General features: G+C 53.7%; 1 protein-coding gene across 2 annotated transcripts in view; it reads left to right on the top strand.

Moving 5' to 3' along the window:
• SLC6A6 (solute carrier family 6 member 6) overlaps positions 1 to 26,066 on the top strand; it is an 82,546-nt gene that overhangs the window by 49,842 nt on the left and 6,638 nt on the right. For both annotated transcript variants that reach the window (XM_059390396.1, XM_059390395.1), the window contains 9 exons: positions 3,701 to 3,833; positions 11,199 to 11,333; positions 12,543 to 12,646; positions 12,777 to 12,901; positions 16,610 to 16,722; positions 20,335 to 20,472; positions 21,728 to 21,830; positions 22,408 to 22,508; positions 25,137 to 25,307. In XM_059390396.1, the coding sequence (XP_059246379.1) occupies positions 3,701 to 3,833; positions 11,199 to 11,333; positions 12,543 to 12,646; positions 12,777 to 12,901; positions 16,610 to 16,722; positions 20,335 to 20,472; positions 21,728 to 21,830; positions 22,408 to 22,508; positions 25,137 to 25,307 (1,123 nt within the window). The remainder of the gene's footprint in view (positions 1 to 3,700; positions 3,834 to 11,198; positions 11,334 to 12,542; positions 12,647 to 12,776; positions 12,902 to 16,609; positions 16,723 to 20,334; positions 20,473 to 21,727; positions 21,831 to 22,407; positions 22,509 to 25,136; positions 25,308 to 26,066) is intronic.

The raw sequence follows: 26,066 nt of genomic DNA, 5'->3' as shown, positions 1-26,066 counted from the left end.
TGGGGTGGTTAAGAGACCGCTGAGGGGCAGTGCACTATGGCTGTTCTCTGGGGCACAACACTCTACAGTTTATTGAGCCCTCTCACCACCACGGGAAGGCCCAGCAGATCCCTCTCCGCCACTCTGTGGCTGAGGCCCTGGGAGTCCCACCAGCAGGGACCTGTGGAGGGTCTTTCATGCGGGGTCCTTTCAAAAAAGGATTTGGATGGCCCCCACACTCTCCAACCTCCACGGCTACCCAGAGCTATCTTTGGAAAGGATGTCCGTCATTTTGGCCCCAAGCCCACATTGGGCTCTATTTTGACAACCCCTGACTGATGAGACACATTCATTCCATTCCTAGAACGTCTGTATGGCCCATTACAAACATTTTCAAGACTTTTAAATAATTTTTATAAAGGTGCTATTAAAAACATTGAATCATTCATCTAAAAACATCAAACATCCAAAGAGAAAAACATTCAAGTACAAAAAAACGATACCCAAGGCCAAGTGCATTCCCCTCCCCCGCGTCCCACCACCAGGTCCCCCGCCCCATGAGCAGCAGCGTCTAGTGTGTCCTGCCAAAAATAGTCTGTGCGCATTCAAGCACAAATGTACATCCACCCCCTTCCCTTTTTAACACAATAGGGCACATGCCATAAGCCCCGTTCACCTTGCTTTCTTCACTTTATCTGCAGGATATATCGTTTCTTATCTGCTCACTGGGAGCTTTCCCACTGTCTCACAGGCCCTGCGGCATTGGAGTTCACCTTGTGTCTTCTCTGTGCTGCTGAGCCCCTACTGATGGCCACTTGGGTGGTTTCCAATCTGTTGCTCCTATAGACAGTGCTGTATTGAATAGCTTGGGGTGGTCCCTGTCGTTGGCCACAGGTGCAAGAGTAATTATGGGAGAGAGGCTCGGGCATGGAGTATGGCTGGGTCAAAGAGAACATTCCTTATGGTGCCACCAAGAGGCATCATGAACTCCTACAAGAAGATGACCACCGGCCTTGGAGACTTGGTTTCCCAGCTTCCGGAGCTGGTCGGCTGCCCAGAGCCAGCCTGCCATCTGTCATAGGCACCACTGGTTTACCCTGCACAGGGGTAGGAGGAGCTTTAGAAAGAGTGTCCGTGAACCGACCTTGCTTGGTGTGGTCACACAGGGAAGGGAGGAGCTCAGGCTCTGGGGTTTCAAGCTTCTCAGCTGACTTGCCCAGAGGAGACAAGAAAAGGCTGGGGACCTTCTCAGCATGAGCTGAGCATCTACTGTGTGCCTGTCTGTGAGATCCTTGTTCTCAGGCTCTCTGAAGACTGGTAGGCAGGCCAGACGTTTTCACCTGAAGGTGACATCTGGTGTGAGGGGACGGCTGGGGAGACAGACGGGGACTCCAGTCAGTTGTGTGCAGAGCAGCGGGAAAGGCTTCCCTGGCAGCATGAGGACCGTGTAGCTGGCATTGCAGCGGGCCCAAAGGTGTGGAGGTGCAAAGTACTCTCCCTGACGCTGCCCATTCACAAGGAAGCCTTGGGCCGCTGCCCAGCATGCCCTGGGCCTTCATTGAAGGCGCTGAGCTCGGTAGACTGCGCAGGGAAGGGCTTTTTGTTCTAAAGCAGCTGCAGCCGCCAGATCCACGTGCTTGGCAGGGCCCCAGCCGGGATGCGGTTGGCTGACAGCCTGCCTCAGGGGATGCCCCCTGGCTTGAGGCTTCAGGGGACCCTGGCCCATAGCAGGGGCCTGGGCAGATTCTTTTTAAGGTTTCAGTGTTATTCTGTCTGCTTATTGGAGGAGCAGTGTGGGGCAGTCTGCAGAGCACAGGCTTTCGGAGTCTGACAGGCTTGGGTGTAGGGTGGCAGCCTTGCCACCCGCTGGCTGCGTGTCTGTGGGCAGTTGAAGCTTTCTTGCCTCGGTTTTCCCCATCTGTAACATGGGGCATATGAGCTCTAGTCCTTGGATCAGATGATAAGTTGGAAAGGCCTTGTGGACCTTCTGAGCACACACCATCAGAGGTGTCCAAGGGGAGCTCCTTAATGTCCGGGTTCTCACCAAAAACAAGGACAGGAATACTGGCCCTTTTTGAGGTGAACGGAAATACTTCATGACTTGGTTCTGAGTGCTGTGTGAACTTGCTGGTATCCTCAGTTGAGTCCTTGGTTCATTCACTCAGCAGGTATCTTTTGAGACCCTACTGTGTGCTGTGCACTGTTCTAGGTGCTGAGAGCACAACAGTGGCCCAAAGAAATGGCCTCGCTTTGGATGCCACTTGAGATGGGGATCTTGGATTTATTCGAGGTCCTTATGTTGAAGCTTCTCTACGGGGTGGGGCTGGGGTGGAGTGGGGAAAGGCAAAACAATGAAGTATCCTCGCCCAGCAGACCTTCTGACATCCAGAGCCCTGACCACAACTGGCTGGAAGCTAGGGAATGGTCTGGAATGCATTCCTAGGCAGTGGCCTGGGGGCAGGAGCTGTTATCTGTGTTTTACAGGGCGTACAAAGTCACGCCCCCTCTCTGCCTCTCTTGCTGGTGTGTGGCCTCCAAACCAGGAGCTGACTTTGGTTAGAAGGAATCCCGGCTTTTCATACACAGGGAGCACAAGCTCCCTGTCTCCCATGTTCAGCAGCCTGGGGAGCCAGGGGAACGGGGCACCCTGATGTCCCTGAGGCTGGATGCCTCTGTCCTTAGTCACTGCTGCAGTATCCGCTCTGGGACAATGGGGACAGTGTCTTGGCACCGAGTTTTGCGGCTTCTGGCTATTAGCACCCAGTGCAACCCCACCCCGACTTCAGATGGCATCAGCCCCTCAGGGACGTGTGTGAGTAGGTGCTCTCACACATCTTCTGCAGGTCAGTGAGGTTCTCGGACTCCACAGACCCAGCCTCTGCTGTGTGATGCTGGGCCAGGCCAGCGAGCCTTCTCACTGTCTCCCTGCCTCTTCTCAAGACCTTCATAACCCTGCAGAGTTGGGGCGAGGAGCCTCACTGCTCAGGTGCTAGATGCTGATCTGGGCATCTCGAGGCCAGGACGGGAGTGAGTGCTAAGGGTTACCCAATGCTGGCTGCATCCCAGACCTTGTCGTTGGTACTTCGTGTGGGTTTTCTCTTAACAGCGATCCCTGTAAAGAGGTGGGTAGGTGCTCTGCAGCCACATACAGAACAAACACTTTGCCCTCTTGAGGCTTACATTTTCATGGATATTCAGATATGAAACAGGGGTGAATAATAACAAAAGAGGGGTGGGACAGAGAGTCGGGTAGTTATCCCCATTTCACAAACAAGGAGATTCAGGTCCAGGAAGTCGGGTAACTAACCCAAAGTCATAGACTTTCACATGGTAGCGCTAAGTTTGAACCCGGTGTTTGGCCCACAGTGGACACTGAAGAAGGGTCTGCTGAGAATCGATCACATGGGAATTAGTACGCATTTAACAGATGAGGAAACTGAGGCATAGAGATGTGCTTAACTTGCCCGAGGTCCGACTGGGTTGAACCCAGGTTCACCTGACATAGGACTCTCAATTTGTCCCCTTTGTTGACTTCTTCATACCCCTGTGACCTGGGTGATTGCCGTTTCAGAGACCCCTGGGGATTCCAGGGCTTGGAAAGGCGAGGGGGCTTGTGGAAACACACCCAAGCCAGGGTTTCAACCCTAGCCTGTTGGGAGCCCTGGCCTCAGCTCTCTGTGTCCCTGGGCGCAACCTGACTTGTGGCTCTGTTTGCTTGAAGGCGCAACGTGCTGAGCTTGTCTTCTGGAATCGACGACCCTGGCTCCTTAAAGTGGGACCTTGCTCTCTGCCTCCTCCTGGTCTGGCTGGTCTGCTTCTTCTGCATCTGGAAGGGCGTCAAGTCCACAGGGAAGGTGAGTTGTGCGTCCATCCCTCCCCTGCCTCAGCAGAGAGTCTCCCCACCCCCCAGACCCTCCTGCTTGAAACCAGCCCAGCCCAAAGAGCCCAAGTATGTTGCTAAAGCAGTCCTCTGAAAGAAAGTAAGGCCCTGATCTGTGGCATTTGCCCACATCCTGGTGTATATACTCCCACCATGTCTGATTTCACATTCCCGGTAGTTTAACTAGTTCACAGAATTCCTGAAAGTCAGATGGTGGGCTCTCTGGGGTCTGCGTAAGCTCCCTACACTCCTGGTTCCCATATCCAGGTGTTGCCAGTGCAGATTTAGCAAATAACAAACAGGGGTGTTGATAAGTTAGCAGGTAGCAAGGTGAGTTTATTGTTAATTACCAGCAGTTCACCCCAAACACAGACCCTTGCTTTGCAAAGTGTGCCCTGACTGGCAGCTTCAGCATCCCCCACAGACTTGTTAGAAATGCAGACCCATGGGCTTGCCCCACACTTGGAGAATCAAAACCCACGTCCGAACGGTATCCCCAGATAATCCAAATGCACGTGGAGGTTTGAGAAGCACAGAGTTGGAGTTTGGTTGCAAAGTCTGGTTAACCAAATTATCGTACAACTAACACTTCGGCTGGAAATGAAGATGACAGTAATTAAGGAAAACTTCTCACTGCTGATTAAGTTACTTGCTCAAAACCAAGATGTTAGTTGTTAACCAGACCGTTAGCCATTGCTGAAACATTTGCAGCTGATTTAATAGGTTACATGAAGACCAGAACGTTAGCTATTAACCCGGGTGGTAGCTGATTATTAAAATGTTAGCTTACAGTTGAGGTTGTAAGTGTAACTGGTATATTTCCAATAATGAAAAGGACAGCCTGTAACTAAAAGACTGGCAAGTTAGAGCTGAACAGTTACCCGATAACCAGGACGCTAGCCAGTATCGTGGTCATGGTCACTGTGATGACAAGGCAGTGCGGAGGGTTCTGGGGGGATCACTGCAGTGGGGCTCTAGGCCAGAGAAGGAGTTGGCTTACCTGCCTTTATATGAACCCCACCTATCATTTCCCTCCTATCACTTGCATCTTGACAGGGGAACATCCCTTTAAGGTCTAGAAGCCCCCAAAGGTCTAAAGAGTAAGTTAAGGTGGCATTTGAGGTACTGTGGTGGGCAGGGGGTGACATCTCCCGGAGAAGGGGCCTTTTTGCTGCCCTGGAATTTACATTAAGGACCGTGCTCTCCCCAGATGAAGAGCCCCTTGAAGTGAAGTTGTAGATCAGAACAGATCCCAGCATTTACTTAAGGGCAAGATCTGGGTTCCCAGGAGAGCAGAAGCAGAATGGGGACAATTCTGGAGCAGGGCCCTAAAACCCAGTCTGGAAAGGAATCAGGTCAGGGTGACGTTATTGCACTGGTTCAGGCAGGAACAGCGCCCCTCGAGCAATCCCCACAGGCGCCTTGGGGTGCTCCTTCACCCCTTTACCCCCTTCACTCCTCCTCCATCTTATGTGCAAAGCATTTCCTTACCACCTTTGTTCAAATGAGGAGGGAGCTGATCTGGGAGAGGTGAAGTGGCTTATTCAAGGGCACTCCCTCCCCTCAAAGCCCTGGCTTTCTCTTGTGCAGAATGGGTGGAGGTGAAGACTCTAATAAGGTATGTGGTGCCCCCAACACCAGTGCTTGGCACAAACAGTGTTGTAAACACCCATCGTGTCTTCACTGTGCTCTCCTATTTCCCCACATGGAGGTGAGTTTTTCTGGAAGTTTCTATGGAGCACTTATCCCCAGCCGTGCTGGAGACATGATCGTTTCCTGATGTACTCATACATTTTGAGCCTCTACTTCCTGTCAGGTACTGTTGTAGGAATAGAGCCAGGGGATACGCTGGGTGTCCACAGACAGACAGAAGTCTCTGTGATCCGGGAGCTGAGAGATTTGTTGGTTGCGACAAGGTGAATGTGTAAAATACATGGGAGTCAGTGGGGACTGAAGAGTAACGTGGTGAGGGAGAACAGAAAGTTCTGGGATACGCTTTTTTTAAAAATTTTTTTAAAGATTTTACTTATTTATTTGACAGAGAGAGATCACAAATAGGCAGAGAGACAGGCAGAGAGAGAGGGAGGAGGAAGCAGGCTCCCTGCCAAGCAGAGAGCCGGATGTGGGACTCGATCCGAGGACCCTGAGATCATGACCTGAGCCGAAGGCAGAGGCTTAACCCACTGAGCCACCCAAGTGCCCTGGGATGCACTTTTAAATGGGGTGACCAGGCAGGCTCACCAAGGAGGGTAACTTTGGGACACAGAGTTGAAGGAAGTAAAGGGTAAGCCATGTGGCTATCTGGAGGAGAAAATATTCCAGGGAGAACAGCCAATGCAAAGGCCCTGAGGTATATCAGACCCAGACCTATGGGGGAGCCCCCAGTCTGATGGAGGAAGCTGTGGTTTCCGAGAAAGAGCGGGCAACCTTTAAGATACAGTGGTGCGAGGGGGTGGGGCAGGAGTTTAGAATCAAATGAAAATGTAGAGGGTACTGGGCTGCAACTGTGGCCAGTTGAAGACGTGACTTGACAGAGGTCCCCCTACCCAACCCCGCCCCTGGAGACAATCTCCTCCTCACGCTCCAGGCCCCTGAGGGGCAGGCATGGCTCCCAGAACAATAGCAGAGCACGGGCCAGCCCAGAGAAGCCAAGACAAACACAGTAAGGCTCTGTGGACTTCCTTGAGCTCCATGGCCGGCCTGCCTGCCCGCCTGCCGCCCGCTGCCAGCCATGGCTTTCAGCCCTGGCCGCAGACCAGGTTCACGGCCGCCGTGGGGGCTGGGTCCACGGGCAGCAGGACAGACCTCATCCTGGCCCTGGCCCTGGCCCCGCTTCAGTGGCTGATGCTGGTCCAGCGGGGGGTGAATGGAGGAAGAGTCTGGACAGCTCAGGACCCAAATTCAAGTCACTTGGCCTTTCTGAGCCTCGGTTCCCTTTTTTTGTAATTGTTATCATTCCAAGGGTCTGAATATGCCAGGGCTTCATTCATTCAACAAAGAGCGAGAATGGCGGCAAAGGCTATGTTGCGCATGCGCGCCATGCCCCGTTCTTGGGGCTGTCGATCACCGCTGGTTCCATCAGCCTCACATCCAGAGGTGTCCGTGGCCAGGCTGGGATTTGAACCCAGGCAGACCCAACTCCCCACCTGGGTGTCCTGCATCCTGCATTCTTTCCCCTCCTAATCATCCCTTGCTGCCTGCCCTCTCCCTCATCTAGCCAGACGGTAGGGCATGAAGCCAGGATGGTGCCAAGTCCAGACCATCACATGGGAAGTTAAGTGCTGGGGACCCAAAGGGGAGTACCCTCGCTGATGTGACCACAGACGTGCCCTGAGGCTGCGCCCCCAACTCTTCTGCCCCATATGTGAAAACAAACCCGGGGTAGGGGTGGCCAGTCAGAGTCGGACCTGGTTTGGGATCTCAGTTTTGCTCCCACCAGCTGCATGAGTTTAGGAATGTACCCTTCCTTCTCTAAGCTTTGGTTTCCCCTTATGTGAAAGGAGTTGGTGATTCCCCCTCTGACACACACAGGGCAGCCATGAAGACCCTTGGGCCCTGCCTAGATGCTGGGCACAGATACGTGGCCCCACCTCTAGGAGCCTCCATCTCTGGGATAAGTGACCCCTACTGCCCAGGCCTTTATCCCCAAAAGGAAGTTCAGGGCAGCGGGAGACTAACTCGTCTCCCTCCTGCCTTCTGGGCCATCCTGAGGGGAACGAGGAAGAATTGTCCTTGCAAGTTTCCAGGGAAGTTGGGCCACAGGGCTTTTGGGTCATGGGCTCAGAGGAACCACAGAGGCTTGCCAGTAAGAATGGAAAAATACCACGTCCCGTGGCAAGGCCTGCTGGGCCACCACCAGAGGCCCACTGGCGGCGGCTGGCACCAGCCTCTCCCAGGAGGATCCCGGGGGAGTCACGGAAAAGTTGAGAATGGCTCTCAGGGGCTTGTCCTCAGAGCAGCAGAGTTTGAAAAACAAGGGTGTCTTTCCAAAGAGGCGGATGAGGTGGTGTGACTAGGCAAGGCTATGTGAGCAGGAGGGGCTGTCCTGTCCTGGATCAGGGGATGGACTGCGGTAACACACACACACACACCAAAGACACAGGACTCCGAAGCCAGCTGGCCGAAGACATATCCCACCTCGACCACCTATTCGCTCTGTGACCCCAGGGCCCCTGATGTCACCTCTGGGGGCCTGTTTTCTCCATGGAAAATGCAGTTAAATGAGTTACTACACCTAAAGCTCATAGCCTATACCTGGCACACAGCAAGTGCTCCTTAAGTGCTTGTTAAACAGATTTGATACATGAAAACAAGGGAAGCCACCCCCATCCCGGGTGGTTTCCTGTGTCCCTGACACAAAGCCCTCTGGCCAGAGCCCTGTTGCCCAGCCCAGTGGGGCCTGGCTGGCTTTGAAGTGGCCGCCCTCTGGGGACAGCCTGCTGTCAGCAGTTAATTGTTTGTGGGCCTCTGGGTGTGGTTTGCAGCAAGGCCCAGAGGTGGGAACCGGTGGGGGGCCTGTCTGCAGGAAGGGAGGAGCAGCTTGTGGGGGGGCATGCTGATTTTTCTTTCTTTCACCCTTTCTGTGGCTTCCTGACCTGTTCCCACCCTCCACGCCTGCCACCTTGCCCTTGGGAAGTTGGGAGGGTTCTCTGCCTCAGGAGAAGATTGGGGGGCTGGGGAAACTGAGGCCCAGATGGAGAAAAGTCGTCAGGGATGGGGGAGGAGCAGCAGAGGTAGACGTAGGGCCCGCCCTTTAGCCTAATGGGAGCGGCAGGAGAATCCTCCCTGCTAAGGTGTCTTGAGGCTGGCAGGTGAAGGTAGCACCTTTATTTTCCTCCTCAGACAGATGGGAGCTGAAGCCAAACCGCCAGCTGGGAGGTGGCAGAGGTGGGATCCAAACCCCAGCCTGGGGCACCCCTAGCGGGTCTTCCCTGACACTCTCTCTCCCCCTGGAGTGGCAGAGCTGGATGGAACGTCAGACCTCATCTGGTCTGAGCCTCCTACTTCACAGGGGGGGAAATGAGGCCCAGAGAGACAGTAGCTTGCTCAAGGTCTCACAGCAAGCCAGTCACAGAGCTTGAATTCCAACCTGTGCCCTTGGGGAGTCCAGGCTTCCTCTGGTCATTGGGAAGGTTGAGTGGAATAAAGCACCAGACATGAAAGGGGTTTTCCTGCTCTGCCACAGTTGTCTGCGGGCAGCAGGCTCTGGGGCACTTTAGTGCTGTGTGACCTGAGGGCAAGCAGTGGACACTCGGGGCTTTGGTGTCCTCACCTTCAAGATGAGGTTCTTAATGAAACTTGCCTCAAAGGGTTAGGATGGGACCAACTAAGTACAACAAAGTAACTACTACACCTAGAATAGTGCCAGGCATACAGTAAGCACTCGGTAAATGCTGCTTGGTGGTGGCTGGCCAAGGGCAGCTGAGCCAGGCAGGCCATGAGAGCTTTCCTCCTGCCCTCTTCCAAAGGCCCTTTGTGGTTGTTTCTACTCACAGGGATGTCGGCTGTCCCAAGAATTGTGCTCCATCAAGGATTCCTGTGCCAGATAGGTGGGGTTCAAGGCTCGGTCACCCTCCATAGGTGTCTGGTACTTATGTGGGCCCCAGAAGTGCCCTGCAGTAACCCAGCTCCGCCCCCAGCTCCCCACACCATTGACATGTTCACCCGCTCTCTGGGTGTCAGTTTCCTCACCTACAAAATGGGTACACTTGCTGTGTAGTCATCCCTTTCTAGTCCCCTGGTCCCCTAAGACCCTGAGGGAGTCAGGGTCTCTGCGACCCAGTCTTAGCATTTCAGTTGGTCAACAGGAACTTACTGTATGTGCTGCATCGGTGAAGTCAAATGCCTCATGCCTTTGCTCAGAGTGAGGTGGTCCACCTCCACGGGCTCTGGCTGCGGCTCCTGTGCTCTGGGCATGACCCAGGCGAGTCTTCAAGCCCTGCTGAGCTCCCCGTCCCTCCTCTGTCAACACAGTGGCTGGCACGCCAGTTTGTGGGGCAGGGCGGAGCGAGCATCAAGGGTCCTTGTGCCCGGGGAGCCCTTGCTCTGCTGGCACCCTGCTGGAAACACCAGGATCTCACCGTCAGTTCAGAGCCACGCATCTTTGAGTCCCTCCCAAGCGTGAACCCTGCCTGGAAACGCCTCCGTTGAAGGAACAAATAGGGAAGGATCCATCCAAGAGAACTGAGGGCATAGGGTGTTTGGAGACCAGGTGGAGGAGAGGAAGTAGGGTGGTACCTTGGCCATGGAACAGTCCAGGCATCTCTGGTGTCCATCTCCAGTTGACCTTGGTGTCCATCTCTGGTGTCCATCTCCAGTTGACCTTGGGCAGCCTGGGATGTGCTGTGTTATCTGGGGAAGGCTGTGGGGCCTCTTGCGGCTCCAAAGAAGTCGGGGGGCCTTCCAGGTTTCCTGGCCAACGGGCATTAGAGCTTCATTTCCTCCCAGAAGTTCCCTGTGCTGCTTGCAAAGTCACTGTCGACAATAAGCCCCATTTCTTGAGCATCTACATGCCAGGTGGTGGTACAGACAGCTCCCTGAACCCTTGCCTCACCTCTGGATGGAGGTCTTCTATTACTGTAGTCTCCATTTACACATAAGGGAACTGGCCCAGAGAGGTGAAGCATCATGCCCAAGGTCACACAGCAAGCAAGGGGACAGAACTGGGGTTTGAACCCTCCCCTAACTGGTTCTTCACTCAAAGAGTCCTACTGACAGTTCTAATGTTAGCTGATACATCCTGGCACAGGCTGACCACTGGGCTAAGCCTTTTACATAGACTAGACAGTTTTATTTTGCATTTTTTTCTTTTTTTAAGATTTTATTTATTTGTCAGAGAGAGAGGAGCGAGAGCAAGCACAGACAGACAGAGTGGCAGGCAGAGGGAGAAGCAGGCTCCCTGCCAAGCAAGGAGCCCGATGTGGGACTTGATCCCAGGATGCTGGGATCAGGTCATGCCTGAGCTGAAAGCAGCTGTTTAACCAACTGAGCCACCCAGGCGACCCTGCATTTTTTTTCTTAATTTGCATTAAGAAAATTCTTTCTTCATGTCTATTGCATGAGGGCAGAGAGTCTGTTTTGGCCACCACTCATACTTCCAAGGCTTAGATACTCAGTATTGTTTTCACTGATTCTCAGTACATCTATGAGGTAGGTGACTGGTATTATACACAAGTTCCAGGGGAGGCAGCTGAGGCCCAGAGAGGCTAAGCAGCACACACAGGATCAAACAGCAAGCTTTGGTTCCAGACCCCTGGCCTCGGAGAGGATGCTTGAATTCGACAGCAGTGGTTGATGCCACGGGCACACCTGAATTACTCTCTCCCGCCCACCCCCACAGGTTGTCTACTTCACAGCCACTTTCCCGTTCGCTATGCTCCTGGTGCTGCTGGTCCGTGGACTGACGCTCCCCGGTGCAGGCGCAGGCATCAAGTTCTATCTGTACCCTGACATCAGCCGTCTCGAGGACCCACAGGTACCGCAGGGCAGCCTGTCCTCCCACCCAGGGCCGGGCAGGGTGTGGGAAAGCTAAGCTGACGCGCAGTTTCTTCCAGTCTTGGGGGCGCAGTTCGAGTTGGGCCATCAGCCCCCAGTACTTTTCCGGCTGTGCTGTGGCATGTTGTCCACCATGCTCGCAGGCCTTTCCAGCTGTGTGTGTATCTTTTCATGTGGAGAACTGCTGAGGCCGGCCAAGTATGGTCTCCTTCCAGCCCTGTGCCAGGGAAAGGGGCAGGGTTGGGGAGGGTCTTTTGATGAGCTCGTCTCTTCCTTGGCCCTGGCCTCTGCCCTCAGTGGCCTAGAGGGCGGCATTGTGGGGAGAGTTGGCCCACGAGCGCTGCTGGCTTCCTTGGCTGAGGTTGGAATTCAGAGTTGGTGCTGAGCTCAGGGTCTAGGGGCAGATACTGAGTGTCCACCTCTTGGCGCTCAGCTGCGTGACCACAGGGGGTTGGAGAAAGCCCTGGGATGTCTGATTGGCCCATTTGAGGGCCTTTTGCCACCAGGATCCTCAGCCTTCAGGTGGCCTTTGAGGTCCTGTGCTGCTTTGGCTCACTTCCCACTGCCCTCTTGCCCTGGGCAGAATAGGGGCGGGCAGGGGATGGGTTGGCCAACATCAGAGGACAGTTGGGAAGGCAGCTTTGTGGCCATCAAGAGCTGCTGGATGAAGGTTCTGGAGAGCGGCTTCGCCTGCATAATCCATTAAGGAGTTCCTCCCCGCTCCAACTTGTGGGTTCCCAGACGATAGGAATTACAGTAATAATAGCAGCCTTGACTTAACAGTCTTAGCATGTATTTGCACTGGGCTTAATCTTTATTCTTAGAACCTGTGTAGTAGTGCAGCAGAGCCCATTTTATGGATGTGAAAACTGAGGCTCCAGGCGGGAGCCCTCTTGCTTGCATTCATTTCATAGTTGGAATTCCTGTCCATCTGCTCCAAAAGCCCTTCCTCGTAGTCCTGATGCTGAGTGACTGGGTTTTTCTTCGACTTCTGGGCTTCCTTGCAGCTCAATATTGCCTTGAAAGACACCTTACATTCTAGCATAAATGCTTTGACTGCAGTCAAGAATCTGCACATTTTGAGGTGCAGTCCTTCAGGTGGCCGGGAACCTGTACCGTCTCCTCCAGGAAGCTGGCTCTAACAGCCCCTTCTCTCTCTTCTTGGCCACCCCCACCCAAACCCTCACAGGTATGGATTGATGCTGGGACCCAAATATTCTTCTCCTATGCCATCTGCCTGGGAGCCATGACCTCTCTGGGGAGCTACAACAAGTACAAGTACAACTCGTACAGGCAAGTGTCACGCCAGCGGGCCTGGTGGACCTTAGAAATAATGATGTTTAAAGAAAAAAAGAGAAGAAGTAGGGAGCGTGGCTTCCTTGTGTTGTGAATTAACTTGCTCCCTGACATATGTGTAACTTAGGGACTGTATGCTGCTGGGATGCCTGAACAGTGGTACCAGTTTTGTGTCTGGCTTCGCAATTTTTTCCATCCTGGGCTTCATGGCACAAGAGCAAGGGGTGGACATTGCTGATGTGGCTGAGTCAGGTATGGTGGTATTGGTGGCAGTGGTGGTGGGCACTGCCACCTAGTGTGTAAGCCGAGTACTGCAGGCATGAAGCCAGACCCCAGGGGGCTTGGGGGGGGGACGAGCCTGGTTTCCGAAACGGACCCCCCCCACCAAGATGTCCCCCAAGTATCAAAGAGTTATTTTAAGCTAAATTTTAAGCACTTGTGTTGCAATTCGGCTCAAGGGTTAGCAGAAACGAGGGGGTTGGGTAAGTTGGGGAATATTTAGCTACTTTTGTGTGGTCTTCCCTCCCTCTCCTTCCCCAGCAAACTCCTGGTTTCAGCAGCAGAAACCACTTTCCTAACTCAGGCCCAAGCCAGCCACCAGCCGGCATTCCATCACCACCTTCTCAGCTTTGGTTTCTGTATTTTGCACTTTGCTCCCAGCACACTCCCTCTAGCAAACCCGTTCATTCATTCCACGATGTTACTGGCAGAGTCTGCCCTGTGTCAGGCACCACCGTAGACAGCGGGAGAGGGAGAGACAGTGGGCCTGCTGGCCACCCTCTGGGACGGTGACAGATCCAAGTTGGGCATAGGTTGGGGGGACAGTGTCACCCCCTCAGGGTGTGGGATCTGTTGGTGGGGTGCTCCTTCCGGAAGTAGAGGAAAGAATCTTAGAATTATGGACTCTGCCGAGCCTGGGATCCTAGGCTGGGATCCTGGAGCTCCAACAGGGTGGGTCTGGAACCTGAAAATGGAGAGGTCTTCAGTTGCTAGAATCGTAGAGCCTCAGTACCACAGTATTCTAGGACTTGCCCCTGGATATTCTAAGTCCTAGAACCGCAGCTATAAAGTGCAGTGGTTTGGATATGGGATTAAGAACCATAGGCTCCCAGGATCCCCACAGTCTACCCTTGACCCTTTTCCACCTCACTCCTATCCTGCCCATTCATTTGGCGCGTGATCATCAGCTGCCTGGAAGGTTTTGGTTATTTTGTACACGCTCTGTGCTGCACCTGACCTTCCGATTTCTCAGGACCTCTCTGGGACTACACGGAAGCAAGTGAGGGTCTGGGGTAGAGGCTTCTCTCAGGCCCAGAGAAGAGACTAATGTCCTAACTCCAGGGACCAGTGTGGACCAGAGTCAGGCACAGCTGGAGCCCTTGCCTTGGCATTGCCCTTACCCTCATGGGAAACTGGGCGGTGTCCTTCTCCTTCAGCCATAGAACCCTAGCACTGGGGCTCAGGGATACCTCAGCCTTGTGCATTTAGACATCTACACGCTGTGCAGTTGAGGAGACCCATGGCTTGAGAGCAGGAGGCTTGCTTGGGCTGGTGAGGATCAGGCCTCTGTGCCTTGAGGACTGCCCCCACCTCCTGCCTCCCCACCAACCCTGGATGCCCATGACAGCTCTGGTCTTCACCTATGTGAGAAAGCATCTGAGCTCCTCTGACCTTCTCTGCCATCCTTACACGTACCCCAGTGTTGCAGGACAAGGGGGGCAAGTCCCCAGCTCAGCCCCACACATCTCTCCGTTGCCCCCAGTCCCAGACAGCAGCTTTCCAACCCCAGGAGCCCCCAAGAAGCAGGCCGGAGACTGAGGACACAAGAGTAATTCTAGAAAGATCCACACCTACTTGGGAGTGTGGCCGTTCCAGTGATGAGGGGGAGACAATTTGCAGCTCCTTTGCATGGCTTTTTCCAGTCGAGGGCCGACCAACCAGTTGCAATTGCCAGGAGCATGGAGTGAATCTGGTGGTGGGATATTTATATCTCTCTCTCGATATATAAAATAGATCTTTTTCTGTGGACAACTAGGTATTTTTGTATATGTCTACATCATCGCCCTAAGTGGTTTGCTTCCTCCTGTCCACTTCAAAGACCTTGTCGTTTATTCCCCACGGTGATGTCTGAGCAGCTGACACATCAAGGGTGATTATTTTCTCTAATAAGCTTTTTAACGAGCACCATATTGAGTGAAGTGCATTTGAACCAGATCCTTATTTAGCCGAACAAAGTGCACGCGGCGCGGGCAGGGGCGCGTTCTCTGCTCGCCGAGAGGCATGCGTTGGTGCTCGGAGCGGCTGCGTTCCTTCAATGGACTTCTCTCTCTATAGTTCACCGTGCGCTTTTAGAGAAAGATGCTCAGACCCTCTCCCAGAGGCTGGCTTGACAAAGGCAAAACTGAAATACAGAAACGAGCGCGTTGAGAAAACCTCCACCAGGCCCAGGCGGGCGGCAAGGGGGTGGGTGGGGGGGCCCCATTTTACATCTGTCTCGCAGTCGGCTGGACAAGAATCCCCACACACTGAAGCCTGCCGGTGGGCCAGAGCTGCCCTGTAGGGGCCCCCGAGGTACCCATGCGGCTCCTGCCAACTGGGGCTTTGGGGTTGGTACTGGCGCCCCTTCCCTCACTTCTCACGGGATTTTCTACGGCCGCAGCCTGCGGATGCCAGGTCATGGTCGGGTTTTCCGGAGTCGGCTAGACTCTGGCCGGTAGGGAGGGCTAGCCCCTGCTGCCACAGTTGTGGTTGACGCCCGACGGTGTGGTCTCTGGGTCCAGTTTATTTTCAAGTTTTTGTTTTTGTTTTTGTTGTTTCCATTCTTAAACCAGTCCTTGGGTTTCTGATGTCTGCTCTAAATATCCCGCCCTCCAGGCCTTTTTTGTCTTCACGTTTCTTGACTTCTTAAAATTATTATTGCTTTTATTTATTTATTTTTTTTTTTAAAGTTGTGGATTTTACTTTATTTTTTCAGCCCAGGCCCTTTTAGGCCTCCTTTCTTTTGCTGCTTCCTACTGTCTTTTGCGCCTGCAGGCCTCAGTTGTGGTCCCTCCCCTTGGCTTCTCCCCTCAGGCCCACTGGAGACAGGAGGAGACCTTTCCCTATGACTCTGGAATGTTTCCAGTCAGAAAGGTGCCCCCTGAGCTGCCGGGGCTCCTGTCTCCCACACCCTGCCTTCAGATCTGCCAGAGGCCCCTCTTTAGAAACCAGAAGCCCTTTCCTAGGGTAGTGGTCTTAGCATCTGAGAATCTGAGCACAAGAAGGCACCTTGGGGAGGCATTTCTGGGGTCCTGTCCCTCACTTCCCAGGTGGGTAAACTGAGGGCCCTGCAGGGGCACGTGGTGATGTAAAGAGGAGGTGGCGGAGGGTCTCCTGAGCCCGGGACCTGGCCCCAAGCACACCTCCCTTCAGTTTTGGGCCTTGGCTCTGCTCAGGTGGAGTGCTCACATGCACCCCTGAGGAGATTTTGGCTCTTCTACAGTGTTTTATCCATTAACTCAGAAGTCGAAACCGTCTCTTTACAAACGGGGGCTTCAGTAGTTCAGATAACCAGGTCTTTCCCCCTTGGCTTCCTTCTAGCAAATGTTGGTGTGGTTGCTCTGGTGGGGTGGGGGATGGCGGGGCTCCTTTTTCAAGCCAGTAGACTGAGTTCCAGGCTCAGTCCCATTTCTCGCCTGCAAATGACTAGTGTCTGCCAGATTCTTTGAAGCCATTGGTGCTGCTGCCTAGGAGACAGATGATAAAACGGGGCCCCACCTGAGCCCCAGTGCACCCCATCTGAAAGAGAGGCAGGCCTGGGCTCTTCCCCTCCCAGGCAGAATTCAGACCCGGCTCCTCCCTGCATTTGGGGTTTGGGACATCGCCTCAATCCCGAGTGTCTTTGTGTGAGCTCTGGCACCAGGGTGGCCCGGTCACTGATGTTCCTCCCCCTCTGCCCCTCCCATTTTCTCTTCCCTCTAGGTCCTGGCCTGGCCTTCATTGCATACCCCAAAGCTGTGACCATGATGCCGCTGCCCACGTTTTGGTCCATTCTCTTTTTTATTATGCTTCTCTTGCTTGGACTGGATAGCCAGGTGGGTACGGGTCGAGGGGACGCCCTGTGGAGGGCTGGCCCATGGGGACCGGTGTTCTGGGAAAGCCCCTTCCCCTTCCAGCCCTCACATCAGACTTAAACCAGCTGAAGCCCACGAGGCTTCCTCTAGGACCACGGTTGCGGGGGCTGGAGGGGCTGCCGGGGAAGAGCTTCAGGGCAGCAGGAGGAGGACCTCTGGCCTAGAGCTCGAGTGTCCGACCCCAGCCAGGAGGAAACGGACACTTGAAGGGTGTGGTTAAAATGAAGCCCTGGATGGGAAGGAGAAGGACAAGACCGCATGGTGATAATGTGTTCCCACGGAGGGTCCCACGGGGGGCCGTGAGTGACGCTGCAGACAGGCAGTCCGGGGCAGGGACAATAGTTAGGGCCCAGGCCATCCCTGGTTCTCCCAGTGCAGCCAGAGCACCTACTGTTCGGTGAGGCCTGGAGCCCACGAGTTGTTCCCCACGTGGGGAAACCGTGATCCTCCAGGGCTTAGTGAACAACTAAATACTGGGGAGCCTCGCTCAGACCCACACTCTCCTCTGGCCACCCAGCTTCTACCCTCCCACGGGAGGAATCCATCTATACCAACTACCCCACATGTGTCTGTTCCCTGCATGTCTTATCTCCTCCATTCCATCCGTCTGGGGCTCAGGCCTCGGGGGAATGTCAGGGAGAGCCAGCGAGAGGCCAAGTCTGGCTTTGGAGTCACAGTCATAAACCTCCATGCTGCTGTGTGGCATTGGGCACCTTTCCTCCCCTCTCTGAGACTTGGTTTCTCATCTGGTAAATAGACGTGATTGTATCTCCACTGCCTTGTATGAAGTGTGAGGCACAGACAGTGAACTCCTGGATACCTTCCTGTGGAGATACGTGTGTTCTCCTTGGGGTTGTCTCAAGAGGACAGTTCAGAGCACAGGCATGGCTCCAGGACGGGGGAGTTAGGATGTGCAGGGCAGGCCGGTAGTATGCCCAGACCGGAACCCTGCAAGCGGTGGGCCAGCATCTGAAAAGCAGGCCTTTTTTAGTCTCCTGGGTGGTCTGGGTCTCTGGCCACTGCCTGGGAAATCACTGGTTAGCTGGGACCACGTGAGAGGTGAGGCCCGCTGCCAGTTCAGGAGAGGGCGTGACTGCCCACCCCTGGGCAGCAGCCTCTGCACCAGGGCCCAGGGATGGGTCCCTGTGGACTCAGAACCAGGTAGGAGGACCATCTTAGAAGGTCAGACTGAGGAGAGGAGGCAGTCTGCCAGCAAGGTCAAGAACAGAGTGAAGGATTTGGCAGGAAGGGGACTCAGGATTAGCAGAGAGAACAGAGTGGAAACATTCGGGAGCCTGAAAACAAAATACTTGTGCAGCTGGTGGTAGGCCTGAGCTGTATGAACAGCGGGAGGACTCCATTAATCATCGCTCGTTAATGAGTTTGGCCTTCAGAGGCCCCAAGCAAATGGCTTTTGTAACTTCTTCCAAAGCTCTTAGCGAGAAAACAAAAAGCAAAAACAGAGGTTAATAAGTGACAAAGCATGACATCTCCATGGGCCCCCAGTGGGCCTCTTGGTCTGTGGGAGCTGCTTCCTGAGTGTGAGAGGCAGTTTATTCATTAGGTTTTCTCCTTGGGAAGCAGGGGGAGCCTGGCTGGGGATCTGCACCTCTCAGTTAGGCCTCATGGTGGCCAGCAAGCTCGGGGCATCGAGGCCAGCTCTCAAAGCCAGCCACGGTGGGGGGTGGCTGGGACGTTTTCCACTCAGAACGCCTTCCCGAGCCAAAGCTCTGTCCTGTCGCTGGACACAGCTGTTGCCCTGTTGAGCCCAGAAAACCAAGTCTGAGGAAAGAAGAGTTTGGTCAAAGCCACACAGAGCTGGTTTAAGGAATGGGCTTGCCCATTGGGCTTCCCTGGTCTCATTCACTCCCGTGCCACCGGCCTTCCTTGGAGATCCCCCAGAATAGCTTCCTCCATGGAAGTGCAGAGATCCCCAGGCGCCCTCAGGTAGGGGCCTCTTGCTGATGGAGTGGGACCCTTGCACGTGAAGGAAACACCCTCCCAGATGCCTAGCATCTTGGGGGAGCCCTCTTGGGCTTAGCATCCACCGTGCGTTGTGTTCTTTGTGCGTTGTGTTCTTTCTCCGTGAGATGGAGGAGGGTTGTTGTGAGCCTGGAGGCAGACGTTTGCACAAGAGAGCAACCAGCACAGCGGGGGAGGAGAAAGCTGGTCCATCTTCCCCGGAGCTCACTCAGCCCCTGACTTGGGTTCACAGCAATCATGCAATTGGCAGTTTTTCCTCTCGTGATTTCAGATCTTTCTCAACATCCCTGCTGAGTAGGCAAGATTCCCCCGATTATACAGGGGAGACGACTGATGCTTGGAGAAATCGGGGTCCCATGACTGTTAAGTGAGGGAGGTCTGAAGAAACCGGCAGAGCAGGGCTGAGGGTTGGGCACGGCCTTCTCCAGAAAGGCAGGGAACTTGGAAATGAGGGGCTTCTGCTGGTCTTGACCCTGACTCACAGTTGACACTGCACCTTCCGGTCTTTAATTTCCCCAACTCAAAAAGGAAGGAACCTTTGTTTCGAGACTCCTTTTGAAGATGGATCTTGGAGCTGGCTCGCTGTAATTTGGTGGCAATATAGAGTCAAAACCCCGTTGGCTGACACATCAATCACAGAGGTCAAACCATCAGCCACTTCTCTTTGGGCCCCTTTCAAGAGCCTCTTGCTCATCTTTTCCCTGAATTCCTGGCAACAAAGAATCCTTTTTCCAGACCCTTTCAGCCATGAAAGGGATTTGCTCCCTGTTTGTAGTCCTTGATCCTCCTGTGATACATCCCAGAGGAGTTAAGTGGTTGGATTTTTCTTGTAGGAATGCTGGGGAAACATCCTTCCTTCCCAGATGCCTCGCGCAGATGAAAGAACAGAAGGGTCAAGGTTTTAGCTTGCAGCTTTTAAAGAAATCCAAGGGACAGGCCTGGGAGGGTATGTTGGTTGGCAGGGAGTTTCGGTTCTAGTCACCAAAACGTAAAGTGTTTCTGTGCACCCTTCAGCCCTGAAGCTTCCCCAAAGATAGAGGGAAAGGAAGAGTACTTGCCCAGGTCAGCAGCCGTAGAAGCCCGGAACCCATCCACCAGGCATCGGTCAGACCCATGGCGATAAGGGACTGCAGGACCATTTCATGTTGCTGTTTAAAACAGACAGCTTTCCGTGTAATGGTACAGATCAGTCTCCAGGTTACAGTTTTAGTCGCAAAGATGGAAAGATCTAGAGAGATTCAGAACATCCTAGCACATACCCAAGGAAAGTCCCCTTCAAATGGGCTGCTTCCCCTTTGGGAACGCAGGGTTGGGTTCCTGGCGGGGGGCACAGTGAGCACTTGGCTCGCACAGGTGGGCACTGGGATTCTTCAATGGACCGTAGTCCCCGTGGAGCTAAAACCACTGTGTGAATGTTGGGGAAGGTGGGACCAGCAGGCGGGACTCCCCAGGCAGAGCCCACCAGATCAGGTTACTACGTTTGGACTTGACCCCCCAACCTCCAGGCTACTCTGTGTGTGCTGGGGACTCTGCTGAGCACAGGAAAGGTGCTGGGCACCCGGGGCTCAACCACTGTCTTCTCTTCTGCAGTTTGTTGAAGTCGAAGGACAGGTCACGTCCTTGGTCGATCTTTACCCATCCTTCCTAAGGAAGGGTTTCCGTCGGGAAATCTTCATCGCCTTCGTGTGCAGCATCAGCTACTTGCTGGGGCTGGCGATGGTGACGGAGGTAGGTGGCTTTCTCACTGGCACAGGGGACCTCCTCATTGTGGGGCTCTTGGCGACCTACATGCACTTCAAAGACCAGGTCAGGGCTGGGCTGAAGCCTGTCAGTAGAGGCAGTGGCTGGGTATGAGCCCCAGGGGCAGAGGATCTCCTGGCCCCACCCTGCTCAGGGATCCCACTCTGCTGGCAGGAGCGGGGTTGGGGGGGTGTACCTTGGCCTACTTTGTGGGCAGCAGGAGGCAGCTCAGGATCTAGCAATTGACCCAAACTCCCTAGCTCTTTCTCTTGTTTCCATGGCAACACCATGCCCACGCCCTGCCCTCTGTCCCTCCCTCCCACCCAGGAGGCCTGGGGGAGGGATACTTGAGCTGAAATCTATTTTAATAGCAGCTTTTTTCATCCATGACCGTGCAGTGGCCCTTCTCAGGCCTGGAGGGAGGTGGAGACATTAGGGGAGGTAAATGCAGACCTGGTAAAAAACTTCGGGCAGTGCCCGGGCCTATCTGGGTGACTGGGAGGGTGCTCTGTGCAGAGGGTGGGCCCGGGCCACGAGGAGGATCCATCCAAATGGGAAAAAAGAAGCTGCATGAAAGGAGGCAGGGAGTGTCCAAGGCAATAGTGGATCCCCTAAGAAGAGGCAGGCCAGAAAGATTCTTGTGCTGAATAACAGAAGCATGAAGGCCTGGCCTAGCCGGCTGGCCCATACACCCTTCCCTACCAATCTCCCCCCAGTCTCCAGCACATCACTGCATTTGCACCATAACTCAATTTGGGTTTCACATCACCACTTTTTCCTACCTGAAATACAAATTTTTTTTTTTTTTCTGAAAGTGCCTTTAAGTGTGTGTGTGTGTGTGTGTTTAAATAAATAATTTTCTTTTCTTTTCTTTTTTTTTTTTTAAGATTTTATTTATTTATTTGGCACAGAGAGAGATCTCAGGTAGGCAGAGAGGCAGGCAGAGGGAGAAGCAGGCTCCCTGCTGAGCAGAGAGCCTGATGTGGGGCCCTGAGATCATGACCTTAGCTGAAGGCAGAGGCTTAACCCACTGAGTCAGCCGGGCACCCCTGAGTATGTGTTTTTAATTAAACTTGTCAAACATGAAGTTGAGCATCTTCGTACATATGTATCTGGTCATTGTGGTCTGTGCCCATTTTTCTCTTGGGTTTTTTATTTCTTAATGATATGCCAAAGCTCTCTATATATTAAGAGAGTTGGATACCAAGTAGCAAAACAACGTTCTCTGGTTGTTTTCTTCCAGGGTGGCATGTATGTGTTTCAACTCTTTGACTACTATGCAGCTAGTGGTGTATGCCTTCTGTGGGTTGCATTCTTTGAATGTTTTGTTATTGCCTGGATATATGGTGAGTACAGATTGCTGTGTATCCTTTCTCAAGTCTCTGCTTTGGGTCTCTGTATTTAGAAGCTGCCAAAACAGAGACTTCTCAGGGGAATTCATTTGGAGTTGAACAGGAAGGCCCTGTCTGGACCTTTCCCCCTCCAGGCTGCCCCTTTCCTGCAGAAATAAAACCATTGTAGCCGCATATGTATTCTCCCCATGCCGGAGATGCAGGCTGTGACTGTATGTTTTGACAAGCACAGAATTTGGCTTAGCAAGGGTCTCCCTATGATTTACTGCTCTGGGATCCAGGCGTGGTCCACTTCAACCCTCTTGAGACCTTGAATTGGCCACACCAGGATTTGGGGTTTGTCTAGGTTTGCCAGAAAAATAGAGGATGCCTGGTTACATTTGAATTTCAGATAATTTTAGATAAACGTCTGTCTGCCACTCTTGGGTCTTCATGGCATCGAGTAGCAGGGACCTAGAGCAGACCCCAGGGACACCCCCCCTCCCCTCAGTGGCCCTTGAGCCCTTGCTGTGCAATTCAGATGCTAGTATTGGACTTGGTGTCATCATTTGTCTACCTCTGTCTCTCCTAGGCAGCGATAACCTTTATGACGGTATTGAGGATATGATTGGCTATCGGCCTGGTCCCTGGATGAAGTACAGCTGGGCCGTGGTCACTCCAGTTCTCTGTGTTGTGAGTTCTGCCCTGCCCGGCTGTGGGTGCTAGCCTTTTCTCCTTGGGGCTTGCTGTTCTCACCTGCTAACCCATCTCAGCACCTGCTAAGTGCTGGCCTAGAACAAGCCCAGCGATGCCTCTGCCTGGGAGAGGTGGGGCCGCAGGCTGTTCCCAAAAGCTACGCTGAGATGAGTTTTGAAGGATAAGTAAGACTTGGTGAGGAAGAGAAGAAAGGAAGGGCATTCCTGGCAGAGGAACCAGCACATGCAAAGGCGAGGCATTCTGAAGGAGGAAGGTGTATGGGCTCGTGTTGAGAAATTCAGGGGGTCCACAAGAGAGCACATAACCTTTGCCCAAGCCCTTCTAGAACTCCGTGAGCGCAGTTTGGGTCACTGATTAAGTCGAGGGGCCTTTGGGGGTATCAAATGGGGACAGGTCATAGATGTTGAAAATGGGGTATTTCCACAGTGGGGTGGGGGTCAGAGGAAGTTCCATCCGAGAGATGCTGTGGACTATCCCAAGAACAAGGAAGCTTTGTACTGGCCCCGGGCCCAAAGGCAGTGATATGCCGTGTTCCTCTTCCCACCAGGGTTCTGTTGCCCGCCGTCTTGGAATGTAGCTTAGAGCTTATGCAGGCACCCCGCTTCAAACTCCCACTCAGGCTCTGGCCAAAGAGAAGCCCTCTACTTCCCAGTCATTATTTGAAACTAGTCATGAGCTTTGGAGCAAACCTCAGGGGAAGACATCTCCCATGCCATTCTTGGCTCATACCGTGGGGAGTGCAAATGGCAGAAATGGTCCTTGCATTTAGGAACTAGGTGCTGAGAGGTGAATGGATCCTCCTCTCAGTGACCCCACTCCCAGGCCAGAATAAATCCACACTGCCCTTAACTCACCGTGTGGACCTTAAGCAAGTCCCTTACTTCTCAGGGCCCCGGTTTACCACGTCATAAAGCAAGGACTCTGCAGTGGGAGGTGAGTGGCTGCTGTGGTCTTCTTATCCGAGGTGTGTATCTTCCCCACGAAATTCAGGAAACCATAGCAGCCAGGAACCACAATGGGCGAGTTACTGATATAGATGAGTTGAGTTCAAAGCCCGTGTTCTTCTTTTTTTTTTTTTAAGATTTTATTTATTCATTTGATAGATAGCAATCACAAGTAGGCAGAGAGGCAGACAGAGAGAGAGGAGGAAGCAGGCTCCCGGCCAAGCAGAGAGCCAGACGTGGGGCTCGATCCCAGGTCCCTGGGATCATGACCTGGGCCGAAGGCAAAGGCTTTAACCCACTGAGCCACCCAGGCGCCCCCAAAGCCCGTGTTCTTATCCTCACTTGACACTGATTTGTGAGAAACTCCTCTCAACCACTCTGACCATCAGTTTCTTCTCTTTTCCTCCCCAAGGAGTTGGATAGATCAGAGGTAGCCTGCATCCCCAGGTGGTAGGATAAGGTCACCCTGGTGGAAAGAGGAATATGAATGGGCAGGCACCAAGCTTCCTGGTGCTGGGAGAGCCTAGAGCAGGCTTTTCTGACCCTGTTCCTTGTCTAACCTACACCTTACCCTTAGGGACAGGAACAACAGGGCCAGGCATACAGTAGAGGCCTAGTGGAAGACATCTGCAGTCTAATGCTCTCCCTTCCCGCCTCGCTAATTCTGATTTCTCTAGATTGTTTTCCCGATAACCCATAGATAATAGATACTAGTATCTAACCCATAGATAATAGATACTAGTAAAGATTCAAGTCGTGTTTACACTGTGGATAACTCTAAGACAACCCTGGGTTATGCACGGAGATGCTGGAATTCTGACTAGAAGCAGAAGTCCTGGGCCTTCCCAGCCAGCCTTATGTGCTCTTGTCAGGGAAATGTGGATTTGGCTTTTGGGCTCAGAGCTCACTCTACCCCACCATTCATGGATGCTGAGAGCCATCGGCCTTTGGCATGGGCTTGGGGCTCGACACCCAACTAGGCAAGGCCCAGATCCCCACCTGGTCCTAGGAGGCTAGGTCTGGAGGTCAGGGATGGACATGGGTGGGTGGTGGGTGGTGGCAGGGGAGGGAAGGAAAGACTCAGAGCCATGCAGCTAGCATTTATTGAGCGCCTAGAGCTGCCCCAGGTGTAAGAGAAGACGACTGACTCAGTTGGGTGGGGGAGTGTGTGCTGAAGAGGTAATAACCACATCCTTCCTGGGAAGGGAGAGAGTGGGCACCTGACTACTTCTGGGCAGGGCCTTGGCAAGTAAGGCAGGACCACGAGAGCTAAATTAGGAATTGAGGGGGACGGGTGAAGGGATCTAGTCCGAGAACAGCCTGTTCTAAGGCCCTGGCTTAAGGAGCTGGAAGGATTTCAGGGCAGTTGGAGTATGGATACGGGAGGAAGGGGCAGTGGGTAGGTAAGGGGTGAAGGGACACGGCTCTTGGCTGATGTTGCTGGCCAGGCTGAGGAGTTTGGACAGCATCCTGAAGGCACTGGGAAGTCCCAGAAGGGTCCTGAGCAGGGAAGCAACTCGATCAGATTTGCCCTGGGTGGGGGTTGGGGGAGGGTCCTCAGCAGAGTAGAGAAGGGTGTGAGGACCCTCTGGTGGAGCCTGCCCTGGTTCCCGACGCTCCCTGCCCCCGGATCCCTCCTGACTGTGCTCTCTCTCCACAGGGATGTTTCATCTTCTCCCTTGTCAAGTACATCCCCCTGACCTACAACAAAGTCTATGTGTACCCCACCTGGGCCATCGGGCTAGGCTGGAGTCTGGCTCTGTCCTCCATGATGTGTGTCCCCTTGGTCATGGTCATCCGCCTCTGCCAGACGGAAGGGCCATTTCTTGTGGTGAGCCCCAAGGGCCGAGGCCGGATGTGGGAGGTGTGGGAGGGCAGGGCGGTTGGGAGGGTGAAAGCCAGCTAATGGCTGTTGGCTGTCGGTTTGCTGTGTGACCTTGGGCACATTGCTGCCCTCTCTGGGTCCTGCACCCCTTGCCTGCCCCACGGAGTGATTGCGATTGTTGGGACGGGCCAAAGAGCAGTTCACATCTGCAGTTCACATCTGCAGTGATGTTCAGAGCAGGGCTGTGGGCAGGAGGAGGAATTTGCCAGGCAGAGAATGAGATGTGGAAGGCCGCGATGCCACGTAACAGCCTTGGGCCGCAGTGACGTGTTCTGGGGGTGGGGGTGGGCGATGGCGCTGGACAGGTGACCATGGGTTTGCGTGCCAGGCTTGGAGCTCAGGCTTCATCCTGGGGCCATGTCACTAAAGCCATGGTAGGAGACAAGGAGCCAGGAAGGAACCTCCACCCAGAGGCCTTCTCTTACCCTGAAGCCAACTCATGCTGGTGTCCCCTTCCCCCCATCTGTGGCCCTGTCTGCTGCCAGAGATGGAGCCTCAGGCCCCCAGGTCCCTGTGCCTGCCAATCTCCCACCCCAAGTTCCCCTCGTTACCACCAACCCCTCAGAAGTGTCTCCCAACAATACTGCAGATTCCAGCCTATGGCAAAAGCTGGGGCTCTTTCCAAGAAATCCTTTTCTTAGAATCTCCCTTAACCTTTGGGTTTGGGCCAGCTCCAGGACTACACTGTTTTGCTCTGGGCTGTTT

The sequence above is a fragment of the Mustela nigripes genome, chromosome 2 (genome assembly GCF_022355385.1).
Source record: "Mustela nigripes isolate SB6536 chromosome 2, MUSNIG.SB6536, whole genome shotgun sequence".
NCBI classification, from domain to species: domain Eukaryota; kingdom Metazoa; phylum Chordata; class Mammalia; order Carnivora; family Mustelidae; genus Mustela; species Mustela nigripes.
This window is presented reverse-complemented; position numbering and strand designations above follow the sequence as displayed.